Source organism: Crocodylus porosus, unplaced genomic scaffold (genome assembly GCF_001723895.1).
Source record: "Crocodylus porosus isolate Cpor-Errol unplaced genomic scaffold, CroPor_comp1, whole genome shotgun sequence".
In the NCBI taxonomy this organism is placed as follows: domain Eukaryota; kingdom Metazoa; phylum Chordata; order Crocodylia; family Crocodylidae; genus Crocodylus; species Crocodylus porosus.
In genome coordinates this window covers 11,302,497-11,330,325 of record NW_017728949.1, presented here as the reverse complement: position 1 = coordinate 11,330,325, position 27,829 = coordinate 11,302,497, and the positions used below count along the sequence as shown (strand labels likewise).

The 27,829-nt window shown below is 41.2% G+C and overlaps 1 protein-coding gene across 2 annotated transcripts in view; it reads right to left on the bottom strand.

Moving 5' to 3' along the window:
* Positions 1-27,829, bottom strand: part of SPAG16 (sperm associated antigen 16) — a 924,455-nt gene that overhangs the window by 834,743 nt on the left and 61,883 nt on the right. For both annotated transcript variants that reach the window (XM_019554226.1, XM_019554228.1), the window contains exons 6-8: positions 26,821-26,928; positions 12,943-13,060; positions 9,808-9,877 (exon numbers count right to left, since the gene is read on the bottom strand). In XM_019554226.1, the coding sequence (XP_019409771.1) occupies positions 9,808-9,877; positions 12,943-13,060; positions 26,821-26,928 (296 nt within the window). The remainder of the gene's footprint in view (positions 1-9,807; positions 9,878-12,942; positions 13,061-26,820; positions 26,929-27,829) is intronic.

Sequence of the window (27,829 nt, the reverse complement as noted above, 5' to 3'; positions counted from 1 at the left end):
CCGCTCTCCCAGCCCTGTCAATGGCTGCCCTGCCTGGCCCCAGCCTCATGGGCTCTTAATAAATAAATAAATAAAAAAGCCCCACACTCACCTGCTGCTTCCACGTGGGGGGGGAGGGGGAGATCCCCACTGCCATGAGCCCCAAGAAGCCCTGACAGCTGCTGCAACAGCCAATGAGTATGGGGTTTTTTTTGGCGGGGGGGGGGTTTAAGGAACCAGGATGCTGGTGCTAGGCAGGACAACCACTGATGGGGCTAGCAGAGCAGGCAGGGGATGGGACTCATGGCAGAACCCCCCACGCAGTGTGGGGCAGTGGGGAGTAGCAGGAATTGCCCCCCTGCCTAGCAGCAGCTGGTGAATGTGGGGCTTTATTTATTTTTTTAAGTGCTGGGACGCTAGGGACAGGCAGCGCAGTCATTGATGGGAGAGCAGGTGGGGGTCAGGGGGCACTTGGGGGACTGGGGTAGCAGGCAGGGAATGGGGCCAGGCGGGGGTCTTCCCATGGTCCCTGCCCTCCTCCTCCAGGCCCCCCCCCGCTCCCTACTTACCAGCATGGAATCTGGGTCCAGCTCCCTGTTGCAGCAAGTGCGGACCGCCCAAAACTCTGAAGCTGTCCGAATCTTTTCTGAATCAATTCAGAGAGCTTCAAATTGATTTGGACCTTTTTATTGGTTTCCCAATTCGATTTGTATTTGGCGATTCAGCTGCCATATCTAGCCGAATCTCCTCCAAATCAAATCAGCACCCAACACTTTGCACAGGCCCTAATGTATACGGTTGGGATTTGGTCTTAAGGCAAATGAGACACAACTCCTCTTTCCTTTTCTCCTAGAGGTAGAGGTGACATTATATTTTATATACAGTGAGTGTGAACGTCTAATTTCTTACTCCAACAATACTTGAAAGTAACTAGCTGCCCACTGCATCTTATCTAACAATCTGCCAATGCTTTCAAACATAGCAAACAACATTAGTCTGGTGTTTCTGCTAAAATGATAAGCAGCGAGATGTTAGTTATTGCTAACATTTAAATTTCCATCAAGTCTTCACAATTTATGCTCCATAGAGATAAATGGGAATGTTTACAGTATTTCAGGTTCTCTGCACACTCAGGCAGACACTCCGACATTGGTTTGTATCTTCTTCACATTTGGAAATTTGACATTGCAGCCATACAAGGAACAATGTATGCATTGTTTTATCACTCTCCCAGGTATGTTATGTACACCTCAGAAAGAAAAAGCAGAGCACTGAATTTTAATGAGATTTGGGCTCCTAAATCCCTACTGATCTTCTGAAAATCCCAGTCTGAAACATTTCAGATACGAAAGGAGTGGACCAAAACAAAAGGAAACCAGGATGTACATTTTTAAACCCCTGTTCTTTGTAAGTAGTTACGCAAACAACTGGGTCATAAATTCAAGCAAGAAAAAAAAAGAAAAAGACAGAATGAAAGAATAAATCAAAACATAGCCAATATCAAACAAGGGACAAAACTTAATACAGATTATCAACTGTGAAAAAAGAATCCAAATCTTAACAGGCTAGCCTATTTTTCTAATGAACACTTTAGAAGTGAAGACCACTGCAAAAGTGATACAAATAACATTTCCTGGATTACTGCAGATTGCAGAATGGTATTATTTCTGTGAAAAAGTTTCTCCTCACTCAATAACTGTCACCCACTAGCAGTTATGCTGCTCATGGGACATTGGGTTTGTTTGTGCTTGTGAAATATACATACTTATAAACCACCACAGAGCTATGAAAATTAAAGAGCTTTAAAAGTCAGTAACTGCTTGAAAGAATGATCAAATTCTAAAGGATTATTGTGACTATATTCCATCAAATTGTAAAAGCTCATGTTTTTAGACTTCCCATTCTGACTCACATGGTTGGAATAGGGTCAACCAGGTTCAAGTGTTATAACTGGTGCCTTTTAAATTTCCTTTGCGTAACATCCTGAAAGCAATTACATCAGATCAAGGAAAGGAGAAGCATGGTTAACAGACTTAGCAATGTGTTAATTCAACCATGAGGAGGGAAACTCATTGAGTTGAACTTTAAAATATAATTGGGTAATAAATATTCAGTTGCAGGTAACAGAAAATAAAAGAAATGTACTGAACAAGTAACAGTTTTATTGTAGGGTTTTTTTAAAGCAACTCTAATAGCAGTGCTCAGTTTCAATGTGTAGAGAATCCAAAATAGTGATTACTTAGAACTTTGGGGCAGACCAGCTGGTCTTTGTTCTGTTCTGTGATCTGGAACATAGGGTCCAGGTCCATGCCTACAGTCTTTGGCACTGTGGTTAAACAAATCAATAATGCATAATCATGTTTCACCGCAATTCTATTAGCCTTCCCTTATTCTAGGATTTTGGGTAGGGCATTCTTTTTATACAGACGGTAAAATGGGTTTTTTCATGAAAATTTTCACAAAAAAAGGTTGCAATTAAAAAACATTGTGAATTAAAAATGTCTTCATAGTTCTAATAATTTAACCTTATTGGTCCAAATGTTTAAAGGGACAATTATGAACAGTTTATAAAGGAATCATATGAATAAGTTTACTAGGAATATACAGACACTTAAAGTGTGTTAAAGCACTTTGATGAACTGATGCTTTTAACAGAACTTCCAGCTACTAACTACCATTCATTGATTTAGGAAACTTGAGAAGGGAAGCACAGTAATACCTAAGAAGAGAGGATAAACATCTATGAATGACATATGAGCAGGAGGTTAAACATCATGGACAACTGCAAGGACTAAGGGCACTTTTTTACATGTACTCCGGGTGTGGAGGGGACGGTGCTTTAATTAGAGCAGCTCCAAGAGCCACTCTAAGTAAAGTGCCACAGCATCCTGTGTATCAGCACCTGATGAGATTTAGTTAAAGCACCCCCACCACTATTTTGAAATGTGGGGACACTGATACACAAGACGTGGGAGACTGCTGGAGCATGGTAATTGTCATGTTCCAGCAAAGTCGATTAATCAAGTCTATTCCAACACACTGTAATTACAGCACGTCAGAGCAACCTCCACACTTATGTACGGCTTAATTGTCCAGGTTTGCACTTTATTCAAAGACGATTTAGTTGTGAACTTCCTTTAGCAATTACTCCTTCATGGTAGATGTCTTCTTTGCTAAGTCATCTGACAGCAGTGCAACGGCAATAACTCAGTGAGTGGGTAGCAATATAAAATAAAAAAATATCAGCGATACATTGTCGAATGTGTAAAAAAAAATTGTGATGAACATAAGAACAGAATGAAAATGGTCTAAAGCTCTAAGCCTGACATGGTTCTATGATTCTTATCAACACAACACCATTTTCCAATTGGACAGCTGCAATAAACCCAGAAGATTTGAATACTACCTTGTAGAAACACAGGTAATATTTTCCTTCTCTGCATAAATCCCCTATCCTTATCATCCACACACTACTTTTTATCAAACACTCCACAACTCTGAAGACAAGCTGATTTTTTCTATGTAAATATATCAGCCTCTAGAATACAGAATTATTTGTCTTTATAAAATTAAAATAGCCATTGTATTTTCATGCAAAATCAAGTTCCCATTGTCTAAACACAATCATGTTTTTCTTTAAATAACTACTGATAAGCAATGTTAAAAATCAGAAAACTGAAGAACCAAGTGACTTCAGAGTTAGCTTGCATTTGTACCTTTAAAGTACCCATAGAAGAAACAATTATGGTTCAGGTAGTATGTGCAAAAGATCTGAGAAATAAGGCTGCACCTGCAGCACTTAAAGAAAGAAACAGGTTAAAGGCTTAAACCATCTTTGACTTATGTTTTATTGGAAATCTGAAATTTCCTTTCAGATGAGGGGGTTATCTAGAGGCCAACCTGATCATCTTTCAGTGCACATTATGGCCAAAGCTGGAGGAATTACAGAACTCCTGCTGCACAGGTGGCCAAAACAGTAGAGATCTCATAGAAAAAAACCTGGCTGCTCTATAAAACAGATGAAACCTTCCTTGGCAACATAGAAAGAAAAAAGTGATGTTAGAAGCATGCCTAAAATTAGTATAGGGACTGAGATTTGTGCTATTCTCCAAAGCACAGAAGTTATATATATATGGCATGGCTACTTGTGTGTTAGAAAAATCTGCGGAGCTTGAGAACACCACCTTCAATCTCTACTGTGTTCCATCCAGAACTCCAGACAACCAGCATGCATCTATGAAGAATTAGAACTAAAAGGAGTAGTTGTATATATTTGCTTTTTGATTTTTAAAGGGATAGTATTCCTTATGAAAATGAATATGCCTGAACTACTAAATCACAAATGTCATTTGTAATTCAAAGGCAGTCTAGGGATTCATTTTTATAATATTATTAAAAGAGTTATCTGTAATTTCTTTAAAACTCCTTATAGATTGTAGAAGTAGTTATTGTTATTTCAGGTGTGAGATTAAGAGGGAGTTATTGGACAAAAGGAAGAAAAAAGGAAGGTACCATGCTTCACCTTCATGGTTTTCATTCATAAGAGGCCATAATGGCTCTTCTTTCAAATCCAAATAACTTGTTTGTTCTGGCCCTTAAGAGGATACTGAGGGAGCAAGAGTAAGACTTTACCCCATAATAAGTACCAGACATAGTAGCAGTTTTGCATTCCGAAATATACAAGAAGTGTTCATCTGTGTGCTCTTAAAGAGATGTGGTCTTTGTTCTTCCATTTTGTTTTAACGCAGAACCAAGTACATATGGGATTGAAGGCATCCTGAACCAAAGTGATGGCGAGCATTTACCTCTGCATAAAGAGGCTGAAGGATGGATTGTGCCTTCCTCCGCCCACAACGTGAGAGAGTACTCTATTGGCAGAATCTGGCCCTTAGTTTATGATAGAAATTCTAAATCTCTGGTATCCCATTGGCCGAATCCAGACATGCAGGCACATGCAGTTTGTGGCACTGCAAATTTGCAGTGTGTGGGCAAAATTCGCTACTAGAAAATCCCAGTACCAAAAAAAAGCTGTGAAGAGCATGTGCCAGTAGTCATGAAGGCTCAGTCCTCCAGGGGACACCCTGGCTGCTGGCCAGAGCATCTCTCCTCCTCTGGTTCCCTTGCTCCTTCAGCCCAGCAAGAGCTAAGAAGAGTGGGGAAAATGGTAGTTTTCCAAAGCAGGGCATTTTCCCCATACCAAACCACATGTGCAGGGGCATGTGCACCAGGAGAAAAGTAGTAGCACAAATCTGTGCTGTTCCTTTTTTTTCCATTGCAAGCACACACCCCTGCATGTGGGACACACCCATTAAGTTAAAAATAGCAGGCTTTGTGTGTCTGAGAAGAACAATTTTGAAATCTTTAGGCATTACCTTGGGTATTTAGATGGAGATGATAACCCCATCTTTACACTTGTAAATAAAAAAAATAAAATAAAAAAGAGAAAAAAAGCTGTATTCTACTGAATCTGGCATACCCACAAATGGACTGAATGGCATTTACTCATCAAATGTAGGAGAAAGAGAGAAATGCTCTTTCCTCATGTTTGGAAAGAACAAGTGAAGCATACCAAAGGAAAAATGAGTCATAATTTTGCAGCTAAGTTCTCACTACACTATTTATTTTATGTAGCTCAACTGCAACAAAATACCAATGTGAAAGCTGGAGACATCTGTCATCCAATCAAGCAAATACAAGCCTACAGAAGAACATTAGACACAACCTTAGGTAGGTAGCCATAGTTATTTTAATTTAGAATACATTAAAATGTCTCCACTCACCTTTACTATCAGGTACATAAAAAAGATTAAGCTAGCAAATATTCTGAAGATAATTTGCACCACAAAGTCAGAAAACAATTAACCAAAGATTAAACTGACTCAACCAAACTTTTCCAAGCATTTAAGAGTCTGCATTTTACCTTGCACTAACAATTGCACTGCATCTCTACAAACATGGATAAAGAGATAGACTTTGTAGCATACTCTAAAGGTCACAAAGATGTGCAAACATACGACCACTGAGAAAAAAATATTAAAAAGAAAGAAAAAGAAAGGACCATGCAAAGAAAGGTTACTTGTCACTAATTTATAATTTGTCAGGATTGTTTATATAGAACCAGTACTTAGGGATATGCAAACATCTTGGGCTTGATCCAGTGAGCATTGGAGTCTAACTTACTTCAATGGGTATTAAATTTGGCCCCTTTGGGCAGCTATATACATCCCCAATGCCTGCTCCAATGCATGCTAATTAGCATGTGTCGGAGCAGACTCCATTAATCAAGTCTGCTGGAGCATACTAATTAGCACACTCGAATAGCCTCAGCATCTCATGTATTTAGCACCCCCATGCTTCAAAATGACAGGGTGGGGGGTGCGCTTTAACTAAAGCTTGTTCAATGAGCTGAACAAGCTTTAGTTAAAGCACCCCCACCAAACAAGTTTAACTCAAGCACCCCTTACTGCCATTTTGAAGCATGGGACACTAAACACATGAGATGCTGCAGGCCTCTTAATTACAGCTGTTTGCACACTCCACCCTGAAGCATGTGTGAAGAGGCCCTTAAGAGCCAACTTTAATTACTTAGTAATGCATTGACTTTTGGGCCAAAATAAAATGCTCCATAGTAAAAACAGGAATAAAAGAAGTAATGTCTTACTAAATATTGCAACACTGGCTGCAAACCAGTTCCTTCTTCCTAATTAAATATCCTTCATAAAAGCTCTAAAGAAACAGATTAGGGAAGTAGATATATTCTGGCAATTGTCTTAACAACACTAGAAAAAACCATCTCCTTTCACATTTTCCTTTATAAAGTACCATTTATGAAAAATTTATGACAAATAACAACCTGAAAGGAGATGGACCCGTGAAAAATTAGTCAATTAGTTTCTTTAGAATACGAGCTTCTTCAAGGAGGTACCTGACACGGAATTGATGTTACTGCAAATATATAAACAAATTGCAGTTTACGACAGCCTTCCTGAACTATACATTAGATCTAGATGCCAACCACAGAAAGAAAGACTGCGTATATCTTCTACGAATCCAACAAACTTTCTTCCCATTCCTCCAACAGACAATCTGACCAGCACTGAAGAATCCATTGTGGATATGCTTCCTGCTTTTCATCAAACCTCCAGTTGCTGAGCAGGTTCAAAAAGAAGTTAACACACACTTTCAAGTTCATCTAACTAAAGTGAATATTCTAGACCTTCTGCAATTTAGAGTTAGGTCAGGATCTGGAACAGATGGATGATTTCTGCTATCGCTAACTGGAGGGCAGACAGCTCATTCTCATTTGCCTGAACTACTCTGCAACTACAACTCTACAGCTGGCTAGGACACTGTGCCCTAATCTTGGTAGGCGGTAACTTGCCAGAGTTGCGTCCTGTTTGGAAAGCACCAACATAATACATCTGGACATGAAACTGTCAGCCCTGAAGTAACTACAATTGGTACAAAATGCAGTGGTGGACATCCTAAGCATCACAGGCTGCAGTGAGCTTATCAACTCCATTCTTTACAACAGCTCCTTATTGAATACCATATTATAATTCAGAAAATATTGCAACCAAAATTTATCCAGTTTGTACCTATACATATGTTTCCCTCCTAAGATTTAAATTATGTTACAGTGCTCATAAACCACTTCAAGAGACAACAGAACATGCTACCTATCTTTCAATGTGCAACAAAAAGCATCTGAAAAAGATAGGAAATTTCCCACTGAGATACAAGTGAGACCTGTAGAAGTGCAATAAAATGTATGAATTATGGGAGTCTGTGGTGCTAAAAGATAATGAAATGAAATATCACTTGGAATATGATACATTGGATATGAGATAAATTAAGGTTTATATGTGCATGTGGGTGGCTGATCTGTTTAATAATTTGCGCTAGAAATGTAAAGTGATATTATTTATTTATAAGTGTTCCTCTGCCTGTCACTTTTGCTATTATAAAGTGCTCTTGAGATTTTTGGAGAATAAACAAGTACTGTGAACAGCAGGAGAGTGGTTCTTGGAATCATTCAAACAACAAATGAAAGTATTGTATAATATGACTAGGAGACAGATGGGGCATCCATAATATAAAACACTAGTGCAGAAGTAGAACCCAAACTCCAGAGCCTTAAGCCACAGCACAAAGAATAGTTGGATGTTACTAAACTTATCTTGTAAACCAGCATAAAAGAAAAACACCTATTCTCTATTTCCCTGTCTGCTATGTGATGAAGCAATGAGCATTCTATTTTCTGTTCATACAAATGTTCACACTTTTAGTTGTAGTTCAAGATTGCAAGAGTACAATGGAACAGGTCCAGTGAATGCATTCCACAAAAGGACATCCTTTAAGGGGCCTCCAGAGTGTTTTGAGGAAAAAAATTGCAGCTTCTTGGAATATCAGAAATTATTATGAATTGTGAAAAAAATTGATTATATGCTACAAAATAGTGTTCCATTATACCAATATATCTGTGGTTTATTTATTTTATTGATCCACAGTGAACCTATTGGTTCAATAGATACTCACTTCTATACAAAATTAAAACCATAACTTAAACTAGTATACCTATAGTACACTGGGTAACATTACAGAACCATTGCAAATCCCTCCAGAAATGTAAGCAGCTATGTTCTCAATTAAACAGAATAGAAAAATATTAAAAACAAACAAGCAAACAAGTACAGTCTGGTCTACAGCTTGCTGAACTTTGGTTTTAGCAAACTGCCAAGGAAAGTAAATTCTTGGACCAGAGGGAGGCTGAACAAGAGCTTACAATTTTAGCCTGAAGAGAGCAACTGGGAAGGCTTCATTCAGACATCATTCTACGTTAGGAAACATGTCAAAGATTACTTGCTAAAAACTGAATGACAAAATAAAATATAACGCATTAATATATCCTCAGGTGAAAAGGATTTGGAGGACAGTTAAAAATTCAACATAGTATTAAATAAACTTATAGAAATACTTGTTGCCCTACTCCACCCCTATCCCTCGTTCATATACGGTATTTAGAAAGAGAAAAAAATTGAAGATGTGGAAATCGGTTCTTTCCAGACCTTGTTTTGTTGGGTTTTTTTCTTCAGGAGTCCAAAAAAGCAAAAAGCAGGGGGCAGAAATCATTGGGGGGGTTTCAAAGCAGTCCTATCTGCTTCCTATTCACTGACTAGCATAAAACTACTACAGTTTCTGGGGCATGATTCTTCCACATTTACACATGCAAGCAATCCTTCTTGCTAAAAGCAGTCTCATTATCTTTCATGGAACTACTCACAAGAGTAAATATTTAACAGACATTACTGCAAAACAGAATCTCTAGACCAGGGGATCTCAACCTTTTTCTTCCTGAGGCTCCCCCCTAGCATGCCATAAAACTCCACGGGCTACCTGTGCCACAACTACTGCCCGGCTCCCAAGCTCAGCCCACATGGCCCAGGGTGCAGTGAGTGGGAAGCTCCAGGATCCCACTCACCTGAGCAGCAGCAGGGCAGAGCCTCACCCACCGTCCCGCAGTGACACCCACAAGACAGAGGCTGTGGGGTCAGACAGGGCAGGCCAGCTCCCACCGTGTCTTCAGGACTCCTAGGGCTGAGGCAACTCCTCCACATGCCAGGCCAGACTTGGCAGACCTGCTTAAGCCTGCTCACCAACCTGTGGGCCACAGAGCCACAGCTGAGAACTGCTGCTTTAGTCCATAACTGTGTCATCAAACTAGCTGGCAAAACATTTGAAATGTAAACATTTCAATATACATATACAAAAAGCTAAATCACATCATAAGAAAGATATGCAACATTTGTATTTAAATGAATATTTTACCTCTTGTCACAGGGACCTCAATGGCACGCCCAGATTCTAAATTCTGTAATGTAGCTTGTAAACCTGTAACCTAAGGAATAATAAAAAAAGAGCAAGAGAGGTATTATGAAAACTTCACCTTTCTTTTTACCCACAATTACAGAAAATGATACAACACATACACATGCATAATTAAGCAGAAACTACTACATATAACCACCTAGTTACCCAACTCACTATCTGTTTAATTATAAAAAGATTTTAAATTGCTAATATCATTCTGTTCCTTTTTCAGGAACCTTGCCAAACATAGCTAATATTTAAAATATATATATGGCCGAACAATAAAATAGACAACTTCTGCAGAACTCTTGGTGGGAATTTTCCAGATTTATTGAAACAACAGAAACAGAGACATTACAGGGAATTGTGTTATCACCTTTTCACCATAATCTCTCACTGAATTAAAAGTTAACTTTATGACATAATATGGCAAACTGTTTTGTTACAATAAAACTGGCCATAAAATATGGTGTTGCACATTAAAGAATATTCATCATCTAGAAGTGTAGCATTTGATCATTTGATAATTCTACAAGTTGGGTTTTTTTGTTTGTTTGAAGACACCTTCCATTCGGTGTCAATATTTTGGCAACAACCCTTTTTCCTTTTGACATTTTCCTTTACGTAGCCTTTCATTCTCATTGCATCTCACCTTTGTTTATAGTTCTTTGCGTCTCCTAAAGGGACAGAGTGATATGTACATCAAGTAATATTAAAAAAAAAAGAAAAAAAGAGGGGGTCAGGGGAGCCAAAGATAGTGAAATTACAGTGAAATTATAACCCTAATTCTCCATAGGGAGGAAAAAGGAATGTGTGTGATACCCACTACTTCAGGAAACAGAAGTGTCAAGAGTATTCCACGTATAATATATACTGTCTAACTGGCTAGGACTGAGCTAAATATTTTGCAAGTTAGCAATGATGTCAGAAGGCCAGGCCCCTGATATACTGATACTACAGTGCTAAAAGGTATGTTTTGAAGTACCTAATGCTAATAAAAACTGGTAATATAATTCTTTAAACCTTTCTATTTGCTTAAACATGTTTAGTAGCATCTAATTTGCCTGATTAAACATATTTTGGCAATCATCTAAGCATTAAGGCTAGCTTCCTGTATTGTTACCATAAAGACCAATATATTACCAAAATTAAAGTACTTCTATTGTTTTGGTATAATTAAGTCATAATTCAGCTGATGGCTCACTGACAAATACACAGGCAAAATTATTATTACAAAGATGACGTTATTGAAAAGGCCCTGTTCTATGCCAGATGTGCATGACAGGAAGCCTGATATTTGGTGTCAGGCATAAAATTCTTCCAGTCCTGACTACACCACTGTTGAGCTGCTCAATCCTGCAAATCACACAGAGGCAGCACTGTCCCAGATCCAGAGCAGGCCACAGCTGGTTCCAGACCTGGGCTGTCCAGGCCAGGTCTGATGATCAGCTAATTAATTGCCAGACCCAGCCTTGACAGTACCAGGTTGGTTCAAGACCCTAATATGGTAGTATGATAGCAACATTAAGATAATATTAATTTGTTTTAAAAGCTGCTAGGGACTTACTATTTGAAAGCACAAAAACGGCTGAACTAACCTAACTGTTTCATCTGTCCTCTCCTGTACCAGTATCAGAAAACTAGCCAGCTGTTACTTTCAACCTGAATTAAACAGTTTAACCATTAAATGGTTCCAGTAGTTCAAACTTCCATTTCAAGTGGAATAGACTGGAAAGACAGAACAGTTAACAATGGATCATTCATCAAGCACTATCATTTTAAAGCACTTTAATTCTTTGACTATCTATCCTTAGTAAAGAAGAAAAATTCCAGGAGTCTGTAGTCATAGTTTTCTCTTGCTGATATTCTGTACATTTACTTTTATTCCCTCGAAGCACGAACCAGAACCCATTGTGCAAAGCATTGTAAACAAGAAAATAACAGCTTCTGCCCCATAGCGCTTACAATCTAAATATAGAATAAGAGGCAACAGGTGGACTCAATGAGACAATGATAATTAATGGTCCCCGTATACAGCAGCCCCACCATTACTACGCTTTTATAGTTTTGAAGTGATGTTGTAGCCATGATGATCCAGGAATTATGCAAGAAGCAAGGATTTTTGTGGGTAATAACGTTTATTGGACCAGCTGCATGGTTGGAATAAGGCTAGACAAGCTTTAATGTAAGGCGTTCTTTACCAGTTGTGAGGGAAGAAGCTGGCACAGAAATGATTAAAAACTGTGTTGGGCTATGAAATTGGAGAAGAGAGATCCCCGGGGTAACAGATAAATAACAAAAGACAAGCTTGATTAACAGGAGATCAAAACGTATCAGAAAAGAGGAGGGTCATTATCACCTACAGTGCTAAGGAAGAATTTCAGTAATTAGGTAGTTTATAGAGTCATAAAGTTAATGCCAGTATTCTTAGTATCCAGCCAGCTTAATACCGTGTTGCAGTCTGGAAAAAGAAGCAGACAGGACAGTTGCATACATGCCTCTGTTTCCAAGAAGAGTGTTGCAGGCACCAGACCACGAAGGGCTACATAGCACAAGGCAGCTTTTTTCCCTACTTTAGGCTGATTAGAAAACCCTAGTGCTGGAGGAGTGCACAAGGCAGTTTTACCTGTTAGCTGCCACCACAGCCTCATGGCACCCAGAGAGCCATGATATCCCAGTTGAGAACTACTGGTCTACACTATGGTGGTAGCATATATTGGGCAAGACACCCCCAGGCAGGCCCTGCCCATGCAGTCCTGCTCACATGCTTCAAACTCAAAAACATATTGATGTGTCCACTCTGGTGCTATTCCCAGCTGCAAGTCATAAGCATGCTGAAGACTCTTCAGTCACATAATGCATGCAGGCAGGACACTGGAAGGCAAATGTGATTTGAATTTTCCTTCCGCCCATATTATCCTAAAGCATTAAAGATTCAGAAAATAAAAGCATCAAGAGAACAAATGGTTCTAATGGTTTTAATAAGTCAAATGAAATGCAATAAAATAATCTTCTTTAAATTCTACTATAAAGAACCAATTCATTTATAAAAAGTATGAACCAGTTGCCAGATGTAGTTAAGCAGATTTTTACCTGCCCAATTGCTCTGTCTCTTTCCAAACTGGTTAGCATTTTCTGTCTCAGTACAGCCTGGTATTTTTCAGTCAACTGTCTTAATGTTGGCTCATATGATGCATAATGCGTCTTCAGTCTATGAAAAAAAGCCAAATTCATTTTGAAGGATGATTATGTCAAATCAGAGATTTCCATCAAAATAACATTTTTTTTTCCAAACACTAGAGACAAGAATAAAGTGTAGAAAGGTCACCACACAGGAGCTGGCAAATGTTATTCAACACACAGCCACCCTACTGTAATGCCAAGAAAAAACCCAACAAGAAATAGTTGTTCAGCATTAGGAACTATATTTCTTTCCACCAAAACCATTTTAAGAACTCCATGCAATTTTCAGCAACTTCCCCAATCTTCAAAGTGCATTAAATGCATTACATGAATTAGTCTTTATTAATCTTTGTTTCCTTCTTGTAAATGGACAATATTTCACTAGGAGAAAGAACAATGATCATAGAATTTGACAACCAATCAGACCCCTAACTTTGAAAAATCAACTGGAATATGACATTCTTTAAAAGTAATTACAGTAGACACTACATATGCTTAATCATATTAATAAGAAATTAAGCTCCTCATATCAACTCAGGAATCAAAGTATGAGACTACTCCACTGTAATTCCCTGGAGAAATCATTTAAACACAATACTTGACATTTAACAATTTAAAAAATGTTGTGTCTTGCTAGAATGTTGGTAAACAGAAATAAAAACTCATGGTATCTTGTAGTAAAAGACTAAACTTTAGTAAGAGACAGACTAAAGTTAAAATGCACATAACAGCAGTGACATATTTTCTTCTGCATCAGTTCTAAATAATGTAAGTAGGCCAAATTTTGGAGAGAGGTGCTACGACTTGGAGATGCTAACCAACTCTTGGGATTCAGCCCAATGCTTGTAAAAAGTTAACCAGTACAAAGATATGATTCTAAAGGCTAATCACTCTTGGCAGGGTCAATAAGTTATACTTGGATAGTGTACAGTGGCAGACAATATTAGCTGAGGGAGAGAACAAATTTCACTGCCAGCAGCTATTCCATAATGATCAAATTATGAAAATGAATACCAACAAAGAAAGAATCCATGGGTAATACAAGTATAATATTGGCTTATTTGCACCCATCGCATTATATCAAATTTCATGTATGAAAATCAAGATTCAAGAAGCCGTAAACACGGATAGAAACTTTAGTGGAAACTCCATCTGAAAGGCCCTAATCTCTGCACAGCATAATGAATTTGTAGTAATGAAATAATAGGTAAAGGAAAACCAAAGCCTCATGTATTGGTTTAGCCATTAAAATATATAATATATAAAATACATTATTCCTAATCATTTGTTCTCTATTCCATTTAAATTAAGGAAAACTTACAACAAATAAAAATAAAAAAGGAAATTGTAAATCCTAAGGAGGATGTAGAGGAATATGAACCTAAAATCTGGGAATACCATGAAAATGATGTTTTAAGAAAATTAAACAGAATTTTTAAAATAACTAAGATATAACTATCCCCAAGCCCCTAGTGATTTTATCAGGTTACAGCCAAAAGAAGTTACAGAATTAGGGAAGGACCCATCGATAACAAAAACACTACCAGAAATCAGATGTTGATAGCTCATTGTTAGAAAATTGCATTAATAGGATGAAATAGGCAAGGGGACAACTTGTAATCTAATTATAGTTTGATATTCTTATATTCCTCCTTACCACAAACAGAAAGAAGAGGTATTATGGTATTTATAACCAGAACTCTTTGAGATAATCTTTGCATAATCGTACACATAAATGGAGTGGCCAGGAGTCGCTTTGATAATGGAGCTTTTAACAACAACACCCACTGGGGCATTATTTACACTCTGTTCCTTAACATTGTGGATGAGAGTATAAAAAGGATGCGTCACAGCAGCTTCCTCAGATTCATCCACTACCTTCTCAGTTTTGTCTTCCAATTAAAATTCCAAGGAGGAGGGAGAAGATGCATCAGAAATAGTAATATGGATATTACTGAAATAGATTATGCATTTACAATTAAATCCATTTACAGTGTCTTATTTAACAGAATTGGTCACATAGTAAAATCAGACTCCAAAACCAAGTGCAAAAAGCATTGTACTAGACTCATGGTATTACCTAGTATTAGCACCTTGCTAAAATCAGCTGCTATCAGAATCAGAATATTAAACTATAACCCATGCATACAAGTTTAGGTTGATTCACACTCACCATGTGTGAATGTTAACTTACACAGATAGGATGACTGATGTGAAAAATCTATGACTACCGTCAGGAGAAATCCAAGATAAGATGTAGTAGGGCACTGCCCTTATGAAAATTATACATGAGTGCTTATACTTCATTTGCTTTTTTGCAGATGCAATTTGAAGCAATAATATTATTTTAATCAATAATTCCTCCCATTGGTTCAAATGTGTTTCATTAGATGTTCAAAAACTAAATTAAGCTCCCCTAAAGGTGAAGGACATCAAATAAGATGCTAGCTATTGCTGAGACCTCTTAGAATGTTTTTCCACTGTTTCACAGGCAAACACCGATTTGTTTTCAATGAACAATCTAAAGGACAATAGGACTGATAAATGAACCTTAACTGATGATAGTGACAGTTCTGAGAGCTTATGCTGCAGCTAATACTCAATAGCATACTCAATATGCTACATCCTGGAGTGGCAGAATATATTGCTGTTGTGTTCTCAAAGTATAATACTTTCATATTTTAAATTGTAAGACTCCTCAATTGAATCTTCCTTTTAGTTAAACTAATCTTCTGAATATCTGTGAAACAAGTCTGTGTTAGAACCCACTGCCCACACAGTGAGAGTTGGAGAAGCCTATGCCGAGATGATACATTCAACCATTTTTGAGTCAGGAGATTTGAAGTGTCAAAGGACACATGATAGATTCTTGCTGAGAAATGAAGCAGATCTGTGAACCATTCCTGCTTAGTCTATACTGGTGCAACAGGAATCATTTCAATCTTTTCTTACTTTACTTTATTACCTTCTTATCAGCGGACAGAAAAGACAGACATCAAGAGGTCATTAGCTTGCAGAGCTTTATACACAGATGATCCTACCAGAAGATCTCTTAGAATTATTGGGTGCCTATATATGTGCAGCGAGGCTGCTCCAACATGCTGTAGTCACAGCATGTTGGAGCAGACTCAATTAATTAATTACCATGCTCCAACAGATACCAGCATCCATGTGCTGAAAAATGGCAGCAGGGGCACTTTAACTGAAGCTTGTTTGACATGACACTCCAAGTGCTTTAATTAGAGCAGCTCTCTGAGCCACTCTAATTAAAGCACCACCTCCGCACCACATTCCCAGAGCATGTGTATAAACACCCATTGTTTTCAAGGCACATTCATTAAATTATCGTGTTTCTGCTCAAGTATGCCAAACTATTACCCTTCCCTGATATATGCAAAGTTGCTGAGAATCTGTACTGCAGAAGGAACTTTCCCCACAGAAATACTACTCCTCTGTTAAGTCATGTGAAATAAGCATCTCCGTCTTTGTTTTTGTTTCTATATAATAACATTGCAACACTACCATCCATGACAACCTGAACAACTCAGGGATTGGGAGGGGTAAGGAAATGAGGTAGAAAAAAATCCAAACTACACTGAACTTTTTAATTGGATAGATTAGGCTGCATACAGAAATTCAGAAAAGTTAGTGGGAGGTTAGATTAAGTTAAAAATAGGCACCCCATCCAAGGTAAATCAGCATGGGGGGAGCTAATGGCAGGGGGAAATCAGAGGGGCAAGTAGACTCCAGGGGGGCGTGCAGGAGAAATCGGAGGGATAAGTGGAGTTCTAAAAGGGGAATTTGGAGGTTGAACAGAGTCCAGAGAGGGGAATCAGGGCTGGAGGGTGGTGGGCGGCAGGCAAGTCAGGTCCACAAGCAGTTTTTGGGGTCTGGAAGTGTTTGGCAGAATCAGGAGGCTTCAGGAGGCCCCACTGGGGCTCTCTCCCCTACCCCCTGAGTCCAGGGGCTATTTTAGCACCCTTGACCTCCAAACCTCCAGACAAACAACCCCTCTCAGCAAAGATACCCCATCCCTCCTGCCCCTTCCCACACCGGGACTTATATTCTTGGCTTCCAGCAACAGCAAACACTGAAAAAAACAGCACCAGGAGCAGCTTGCAGGAGGTGGGATTTGGTGGGCTGGGTGGGGGAGTGGCTGGATGGTCTGTGGGAAGAGGGGGGCATGGAGCTGGGAAGAAGGCTCAAAATAACTCAGAGCCAGGAGCGGGGAGTAGGAAAAGCATAGCCCTGGAGCTAGGGCAGGGATGGGCAAAATACAGCCCACAGGCTGGATCTGGCCCACCAGGCGATTTCATCTGGCCTGCAGGTGGGTGCCTACCAATTGAACTATATCCAGCTGTTTCTGGGCTGCCCTTCCTGTGCTCGCATGCGGCTGAGCCCACTCACTCCCGTAGGAGCAGTGCACATTGCGCTTCCACTCTCAGCCACAGGACAAAAATATTTTTGAAATAAAATTAAACTATGTTATAGTAGATGTTTGGTTTTTAGTGTATTATTTGTTTTATTTCCTAATTCCAAGGTGGCAAACCCACCTCCCAAAAGGAGTACTTCCAGGGACAAGGGGAGGGACTTGAGTGGAAAAGGTCAGGGATTAGGATTGGGACTTACAGTTCCAAGATGACAACCAGGGGGCAAGGCACCTGTCAAGGCTAGGGCCAGTGGCTGGCCTTTCCCAGCCCTTGCTCTGTACTGGGAGCTGTACAGAAGTTTGGCACAGTTAGACTGGTCTAAAAATGGCCAACCCTACCTAAGTTAGACTACCTTGCAAATCGGGTTAGCTTAGATTGGGTTGGCCATTTTTAGACCAATTTAACCTTTCTGGAACTTTTGTACAATTCACACTCATATCAATCCAACTATGGATCTAAAGAAAAGGACCACCTGGGTAAAATAAGTTAGACTGGGTGGCCATTTTTAACACGATCTAACTTCCCCTAACTTCCCTGAACATCTTTATGCATCCCAATTGTCTAGCTGGATGATGCCAATGCCCCACCTCAAACTGTTTTTTCCTAAACTATGTTGGATGTAGTATGGTAATTGTTAAAGATGGATTGTTTAGGGAGGATATTGAAAAGTACACCTTGAGAACATGCTGACACTTCACAAATAGCATCTTGTTTGGAATACTCTACTTTTGACCATTGTAAGCAGTGCCCAAGAAATGACAAATTACTGAAGATTTAAATTCCACCAGTCCAAGGGAAACAATGACCTCTTGGCAAAGTGACAGAAGCAGAGTGTGCATGACAAATTGTGGGTTTTTATAAATCTTACTTTTGACGATATATATCTGAACATCTAGGATAGCTTTTATGAAGAAAATCCTCTGAGTGGGTTTCAAAAGATGTTTATTTATTCATCATATGGACACAACCTTTTGAGAGAGTTCATTTGTGGGAAATAGCACTCTCCACATCTTCCTTTGAAGATACCTTTAATGATAAATTATTCAAATGGGGTAAACATGAATTCCTTGTCCCTCAGATGACCTGCTTATGTAAAAGTTTTGTTGACACAAATTGATCCATCAATGCAAAAATCGAGCTACTTATAATGAATGTATCCTGAGAAAATAAGGAACTTCTAATCAAGAACTGCACACAAATCTACTTAAGGAAGGAGAAAAATAGAGACCAAGGTCAGCATTTGGAAACAAAACCTTCTAAAGAAAGTTTCTGGCCTTCAGATGTCTGATACAGGACACAACCTTCCAACTGAATAAGGAAGTAATTCTAAAGAACACTTCTGTTCCCCATGCTTAAAAATGACAATGGGGCACCTGAACTAAAGCTTGTTTGACCATTTTTAAGCACAGGGACTCTGATACATGAGACACACAAGCTGCTAAAATGCGGTAATTGCCACACTCTAGCAGACTCAATTAATAGAGTTTACTTTGAGGTGCTGGAATTCCAGTATGCTGGTGCACATTCTGTGCTCTTGTATAGGCACGCCATGCTTTTTAGTTAATGGGCATTAAAATAGACTGAATATTAAGCATTACTTAAAAACTATGCTCTTGAGTTAATGTACATTAAGACAGGCTAACACACATTTTCCTAGTACCTCACAATGGACGGGCACCTATCTATACATGTGCAGAGAGTCTGCTCCAATGCACTGTAATTACACGTGTCAGAGCAGGCTCAATTGATCAAGTCTGCTGGAGCATGGTAATTAACATGCTCCAGCATACTCCTGCATCATGTGTATCTGAGTCCCCACACTGAAAAATGGCAGCGGGGGTGCTTTAAAGTGAATTCAGTAAGCTTTAGTTAAAGCACCCCTGCCACCATTTTTCAGTGTGGGGATGCTGAGATGCATGGTGCTACCAGCACGTTAATCAGAGAGGCTTTCAGAGCTGCTTTAATTAACGCACCCCCCTGCCCACCTGCTACAGCATGTTTATAAAATCGCCGGAGGTACTAGATTTAATGTGCATTAACTAAAGTGCATTCATGCACATATAGACACGCTCACATTCAACTTAAAGTTCACTAGAGACTGAAATTGGTTTAAAATGAGATGATTCCACTTAGCCATTACACCCAATGAAGACAGACAGTATTATTTGAAGAAAAGGAACTAAAGTTATCAAAAACAAGAGGTAATGGATATGTCATGTCAAGGGCTACATTTTTACTGGGAGAATTGCTGCTGCCCTGATATGAACTATAAGTCCACAAGAAAGAATGCTTGTATGCTATTCTCCTCCATGCCTCCCCGCCCCCTCCACCCCACCCCCATCTGGTCTGGTCAGGGAGTGGAGGAAGCTCCAGCTGTTGCTCCCTACCTTTTCCCCAAACCAGGGATTGCCTACTTCACAAAATGTGTTGAAAGCTTTGCCCTGCTGTTCCCTCTGTATCTCTGCCAGGAGCTGTGGACACCAGCTTTGAACATATCATGTCAGGATGAGCTTCCCTGCATGCGGCACTTGGACAGCAAGTAGGAGGGGTCAGCTGTAGGCTGAACACCAGGACTACTTCCTCTCCCAAAATGATTTCTAGCAGTGGAAATTTCTCAACCCCTCCCCACCCCTGAAAACCACCTGCTTGTGGTCATAGGACACTTGTATATGTGATAAAAATTGCCCCTTTTTACATTTTAATTGCGTTACACTTTACACATATGGTGTGTTGTAATTTAAATGAGCTTGTTGCAATGCAAAATAAACCACATAACAATGTATTTTTAGTTGCATTGATGCAAATTGCAACAATACAGCCATAGATCTGTCATGTGTACATGTGAAGTCAGCGCATGATGTGTAATAATCCCCTCTGTCCACCAAACGTCGCTTCAATTTTCAGGTATTTGTGTATAGTCTACTTTCGAACACCAAGTATAGTAGCCTGGCCCAACATGAATCAATCTTCTGGTCGGGTCGGATTATGGGTGCCCCTGCGTAAGGCAAAGAATATTAAACTGCCAGGTAGACACACCCACCCACCTACCCACCATGGCCCTTCCCAGGATGGCCACCTGGTCTGTGCTGCTCCTGGCTCCCCAGGGGGTCCATGACTGCCAGTCACACCACAGGCCCATAACCCACCCCTGCAAGGAATATAAAACCATGTGACCACTTCATGCAGGTCGCTGGGAGTAGCTTCATTTCACACAAAAAAGCACATTGCGGCTACCTGCTCCAGGACTGCAGACAGCAGACAGCCCCAGGAAACACCCACCACCTGCACACATACCCCTGCCCACCCAGCACTGCCCTGCCCAGGGTATCTGCCTGGGCTGTGCTGCCCCCTCCCCAGGGGCATGGCTGATTGCCAGTGGCACTGCCGACCGAAAACCCACTCATGCTTCATGCAAGGAATATAAAACCACTGGGCCACTTTACGCAGGTGGCTGGGGTGGCTTCATTTCCCACTAAAAAGCAAATTGCAGAGGGGAGCTGTGCTCTACAAAGAAACTTTATGTAACTGTTGCTTTTTATGCTGGAACCAGTGAGCAGAGTGTTTTGAATGGCTTGGTGCCACGGAGAGGGGGGAGGGAAGGGTTCTGAGGAGTTGCAGTGAGGAAAAGAACCTTTGCCAATCCCAGTGACGAAGACACTGTGACCCATTGACCCAGACATTGCTCCTGGTGGGCTCCTACCCAACTGGCCGACAGACATCCTGACCCTCCAGAACACTGCCTGCCCCTTCCCTTGCATTGGGCCAGGCACAAGCCTTGGGTCTGGCATATATCTGAAGCTGCGGTCACCAGGGAGGACCATGAAAAGTGTCTTCCCTGGTAAAAATTAAAGCTCAGGTGGGGGCCGAGGGGCTTGCACACTAGAAAAAATGTTATGATGCCTGCATGCTAGAGCCTGGAACTGGACAACACCATACTGGTTTAAATGGCAAATTATGGGCTTTGTGATGGGCAAGACTCTGGTCAGTGATATCCAGAAGATTCCCCTGGTAACACAGAGGTATAATGTTGTGTGGCCCAGAAAGTATTTGCAGCCATAATCACAGCCAAATAGACAATTCCTTATTTGAGCCAATATACTTAGGACAGCCTAATTTTCCCTCCTAATTTTCCCTAACTCAATTTGCTCACCACAGTCACCTCTGGAGTGGGATCTTGTTAAACCAGCCCTGAAACAAAAATATGTAAGAGTGGTTTTAGATGGAGAAAAGGGAAGACAATTTGCCACTGTTTGGACTTCAGGAATTGAGGTGATGTCAAAGTATGATCTGTCCACATTCTCTTCAAAATACTTGAAAATGAAACCTGAAGATGACATTTTATTCTGTTTGAAGTCTTCATATTGTACTATAACAGTCTATGCACTTGCTCATTATTCAGCAGAGTTATTTCTCATATGTGGACTGGTTCTGCTAATAGAAATCATCAATGTCTTCGCCTTCTTAAATTTAACCTATATTAACTTTGGATTATATTAAGATACCAGTACCTTCCTGGAACTTCAACCGAAGCAAAATATGAGAACTGAATAAAGAATGTTAGGATATTTCTAATTTATTTATTTTTTCTAAGTGTCCTAGCCGTAGACTCTCATGAAACCAAATAAAGTGCAAAACTAGAGAGCTTGGCAGTTAATGCTTTTTGGAAAAATGAATTCTGAAATCTGTTCTGTCTCTCATCTAGCTATTATTGTGAAAATACTACAGAGCCCCCTGAGACACTCTCTCTCCCAGGAAGGTTAGGAACCATGTATGGGTGCTAAATGCTGAGAAGACATCATGGCAAGAGGTGCACCTCTTAAAAACTAGATTATAGTCATGAACAGATGTTCATTTCTACCAGTGGAAGTTTCTGAGAATTTTCCACCAGTAGAAATCATTCTGAGTGAGGGAGCTTACAGACGTTCAGCTTGCAGGGACCCCTTCTCTTGCTCTCTCTACCTTCACAAGACTGGGGTGATCCTGATGTAAGGAAGGCAAAGAGAGCAGTGCCTGCTCCACTCCTCCCAGTCTCTGGTGGAAGTGAAGTAGTGGGGAAGGGCTCCCGCCACATTTCCCAGACTTGGGTTCAGGGAATGAGCAGGGAGCAATCTCCTCCACTCTGCTCCCTGTCTTTGAGAGTGGAACAGAGGGGGCACTGGGACAAAGCCACCAGACTCTCTCCAAGACATCTAGTACCTGGCTTGGGGAAGGAACAAGGACCAGCAGGAACTGCTCCCATCTGTCCTGGACCAGTCTGGAAGAGGAAGGAGCAGTGAGGTCAAGCCCCCAGCCCTTCCCAAAATTGTTTCACATTACATGTGAAATTTTTTTATGGCTGATTTGTCATTTTATACACGCATATATAGCACCCTTATCATTTATGCCACAATTAACATGGTAATCATGACATGTAAATGAGGCCTTAGAACCCCCATGGGTACAATAGAAAACTAAGTAAAGATAACTTTTAGCCATCTGGTCTTTGCTGTTAACAGTTCACCCTGGCTAATAACAATACATAAACCTCTTCATATAATGTATGCATGCAGAGCAGAGAACATAATTCCAGATTATCTGATTTATTTAATCAGATAAAATATATTTCTGTTCTATATTCTGCCTAACTCTTGTATAGTACCTTTCTTTTGTAGATTCCAGAGCACTGGCCAATTTCAGAGGGGGCACAAATGCTCTCCATGCCCCCCTAGAAGCAGCAGCGCTTGGTGTCGGGGGGGGCACCAGCGCTCTCAGGAGGAGCACATGCCCCCCGGTGCCTCCTGCTACACGTCGCCTATGAAGCAGTGGCTGCTCCAGGGAAGAAGGCAGCTGCCACTGCTCTTTGCCTCTTCCCCAAACCAGCCACTGCTCACCTTCGGGAAGGGATTGGGGGCTTTAGCTCACTGCTCTCTTTCCCTCTTGGACCAGTCTGGGAGGGGAGAAGTGGGGCAAACTCCCCCTAGCCCCTTCCCCAGATAGAGGGCCCAGATTTGGGAACAGGCAGGTAACAGTGAGCAGATGCTCCTCTGTTTCACTCCCAGTCTCAGAGAGCAGAGCAGAAGCGAACCCCGCTGCCACACAGAACCTCTGGTGTGAAAAGCAGGCAGGGGGTGGCAGTGTTCCTTCTCTTCTTAAGCAGTGGGGGGGAATATTATTTGGTGGGGCTGAGTCCCAATCTCTGCCTCTGTCTAGAAATATTATTATACAATATGTGTATTGGGTCACACATAGGTGCTATACATGGTGTCACGGTAAAATCTTAAGTGTATGCTGACAACACAGAAGTGCCAGAACTGACATGCGCATTTGACTCTGTGAATGGAAGTTCCGAAGCTCACCCAGCGCGTGCCCCCTGGGTGACCTGCGGGCCTGTCAGTCATTACTGACCTACTTTCCCCACAGGCGCATGCTCAGACTGTGTCAGCTTCTGACTGAGCGCATGCTCAGAAGGAACCTGACATGAGGTAATCGGACTAGAAATTTCCCTACGGAAAGCATTTTGATTGGCCACTAAATTTCTATAAAAGACTAGTGAGCCCCTCCTTCAGGGGGAGACCAGACGCAGCGTGTTACAGAGACTGCTCTTAGTGGAGACTGTCTCACGCTGTGGGGGGAAACCCGCTCGAGCTGAAAGCACAAGCTGTTGCTACAGGGACTGCTCCTCAGCTAGGCCTTCCGGCCTATTGGTCTCCTCCCTCGTTTGGCGTTTCTTATCGTTCTTGTTACTGTTATTGCTATACTGATTTTTTGACTTCTGAACATTGGCACCGATCAACGACCACCAATCCGGATCATCCCTATAACTTCGATCTCAGCTTCTTCAGTTATCGGCTCACCTGGCATTCAACCTCGGCTTCTTCCACGACCACCCGATCGTGTTACTGGACTGGCGTCACGACTTCGTTCCTCATCTCAACGTGTTACAGTTTCGTTCTGTTGTTCGTTTACCTCTACATGAGCTGTTGACAAGCCCTGGGACTTAAGGAGTGGACAGCCGCCCCTAGCCCTCCGGGGTTAGATAGCAAGGGCTCACTCCAGAACCCCGTGGGCCAACAGAGCCCTTCTGTTGTTTGTTTTCGTTCCTGTTTATTCGTAACTGTAACTGAAGAAAGAATTGTGCCTCCGCTTAAAAGCGTGAGTAAATAAACCCATCCCTTGTTTGGAACCATATGCTTCTGTGCCTCAGACTCCATCGCTGCTAATCCCACCTGTTCGTTCCAATCCGCCACCACCCAGCCGCCAACCGTGACACCGTGAGCTTGGTTTACCAACTCTGGGACACGTCACAGCAGAGAAGCGGCTGCATGCTGAGCTGCACCAGGCACTGCGGGATGGTGGTGCCATGGTGCTGCTGCTGTTGTTGGCCACCACAAAAAGTTGGGAAGGACTAAGCCCCGTTAACCATGGCCTTCCATCACCTCAGCTCCTAGGCACTGGGAGCCAATGGACTGAACCTGTGGCAAAGCCCCACCTGCTCCATACACTTGGCACTTTACTATGAGGAGCAAGTGGGTGCTTTGCCCACTTATTCCAAGGACAGCCTCCTCAGGCCTAGTTTCCAGCCCTGTGAATGCCAGAAGAATCTTGCAGTGTCAGGGACCAGGCTTGTGGAGCCTTTCCCTGTGCCACCTCTTCCCAAAATTAGAGACTGCAGAGAGGTAGGGAACAATGGATGCTATTTCCCTCACCTCCCAGACCAATTCCACAGAGGAGGGGAGGGGAGAAAAGCAATAGTACAAAACCACCTGATTCTTACTCCAGGTACTCTGGTATGAGAAAAGGGCATGCATCTGGCATACCTCTGCTCAGCTCCCAGTGTCCAATGGAGGGAGCAGTGGTGCCAAGCTCCTGCCTGTTTATCAAACTGGGCGCCCTGATATATGAGAAGCCAATAGGGTCCTCTCCTCCCATCCTGGTCTACAGGAAGGGCAAGGGGATCTTCCCCTTATGCCTTCTCCAGACCAAGTGATCCCAATCTCAGGAAAGCTCAGGAGCTTTTTCCCTAGCTCTACTCTTCCTCACCCCCAAAAAGTGTTAAGCTGAGATAAAACATACAAACATGCATTTTCCTGGGAGAGATTCTCCCAGGAACAACTTCTCAGTGGTTGAAGTTGGCTTATCTTTCTCCCAGAACTGCTATTTTCGGTCTGGAAGAAAAAGTATGAATGTTTTTACACAGAGCAATTCATCCCACAGAAACTGAACCTTCTTTACATGACCCAATATTCTTCAGTTATGCCATCAGGATACAAGAGAAACAAAGCTCTAACATTACTACTACAAAAATCCTTAACCCTAATATAAACTAATTAAAACTACTTTAGGCATGTATAAATACTCTGTATTTCTAAAATGCCTATCTGATACACAACTGAGACTGTGAAGAGGAAAGGCAAAGGAAAGGAATAAGGTGGAATACTTTGGCAATTATGGAGGCATAGCTAATGAGACTTTCTTCCATCTTGTACCTTTTACAGCTTTCTTCAAAAAAACATTTTCTACTATTTAGGATGCACTGTTATCTACAGGTTAAAGCAAAGGATGCAGTTTCCAAATCTGCTACTGCCACATTCTTTTACCTTGCACTTGTGAGCAACCTAAGCACTCCTTGTCTCCTCTTCATCAAAAGTAATTCGGGGATAATTATACCTACCTCTGGGAAAGATTCTGAGATCTTCTGATGAGAAAAACTGTACAACTTCAAGGTGTTGTCCTGTTTTTTCTAAAACAAACTCAACTAAAAAATGGTAGAAAAAATCAAGTGTGTTCTGTCAGACTAAAAAAGAAGGCAACAATAAAACTAGAGATTATGAATTTTACAGAATTCCTTTTTTTGTGTGAGCTACTACTCTTGAAAATAACAGACCTGTAAGGCAAGAATGCTCAAAGAAATAAACAGGAATACAGAATCAATACATCCTGAAAACTAGCTTAAAGCATGCTCAACAAATAAAAACGATGGGAACTAAATGAAATAAAAGAAGATAGATTTAGTTATACCTAACTCAAGTTGAAACGAATGAATGAGATTCACCAACAACCATGAAAAAAAGAAATGGACAGTCAAGGAACGTTAGATGCTTTATGTACCAAATATTTTATGTACTTACGTCTCCTTTCTCTGCTCTGTAGAAAGTTTTCTCCTAATTTCTGAAAGATTGGAGACATCAAGCTTAAAGGCCTAGTGTATCATTTCTCGGTTTTCAGGGTGGATAAAACTGCCACTTACCAAAATGCTAACTCAATTTAGCTACTTTTGGCCATGTACTTAATACTTAAAATATAGCTAAGTTTTCTCAAGTAACATTCAAGCTTAGTTACCTTTTAATTAAATGACACAGTGAAAGATAGGTTTGCTTACCTTTTAATATCGCTAATGAGCCTGTTTTTCTCCTGGACCACTCGCTTATGGTGCATTCGATGGAAATCACGTTCTTTCTGTATTTTTAGCAGAGCCTCCTTTGCTTTGCTGCATAAAAAAATAAATGTGAAAGAAACTGCTGCTAACCTCTTTGGTAACTTTTGTTTTTTGGGGTGTGTTGTGAACTTGTAGATATGTGTACCTACAAACCTTGAGTTGGCAATTTGTCATTGTAATTCCTGCTGGGGCATATCTGTATTGGTCACTTAGATTCCTTTCTGCTTTCATACCTTAGTCTCAGAGATAAGGGCCCGATCCGCATATGCAGGCATGTGATATCTCTTTAGCCCTAGCACTGCACGTTAAACTGTGGACGGTGCTGCTAAATTACACGCCAGGGCAAAATTTGCTAGTGGGATTTCCTGGTAGCAAAAACAAAAGGAAGCAAAAAAAAAACCTTGAAGAAAAAATGGTCAAAAGCATGCCAAAGTAGCACGAATGTGGACAAATGAAGAGAAAGGGAAGCAGACAGCCTAGGCCTGCCTGCTCCTCCATCTCTGCATGCTGCAGGGCCCCCACACTGAGGCACCCTGAGCCCCAGCCAGCCGCTCCCCAGCTGCCTGGGGTGCAGTATGCCTTGAGATAGGAGAGCTGGCAGCCTTGAGCTGGCTGCTTTCCTGTCTTTGCACTCCTCGGTCTGGGTGCTCCACTGTTGAGCCCCCACACTGAGGCATGTGGAACCCTTGTATTAAGGCACACTGCACCCCAGCCAGACACAGACCAGATGGCTGGGACACAGGGGACCTCAAGCACAGGGGCTCTGCAGCATGTAGAGACAGGGGAGAAGGCAGCCCTGGGATGCCTGCTTCCCTGTCTCCATGTGACACTCCCCAGCTAGCTAGAAGCACACTGAGGCACCCTGTGCCCCAGCCAGCCCCCCATGCAGCATATGGAGCAGCGACACAATACATTGCACTGCAAAGCACATGGGCAGGGGCATATAGTGAGG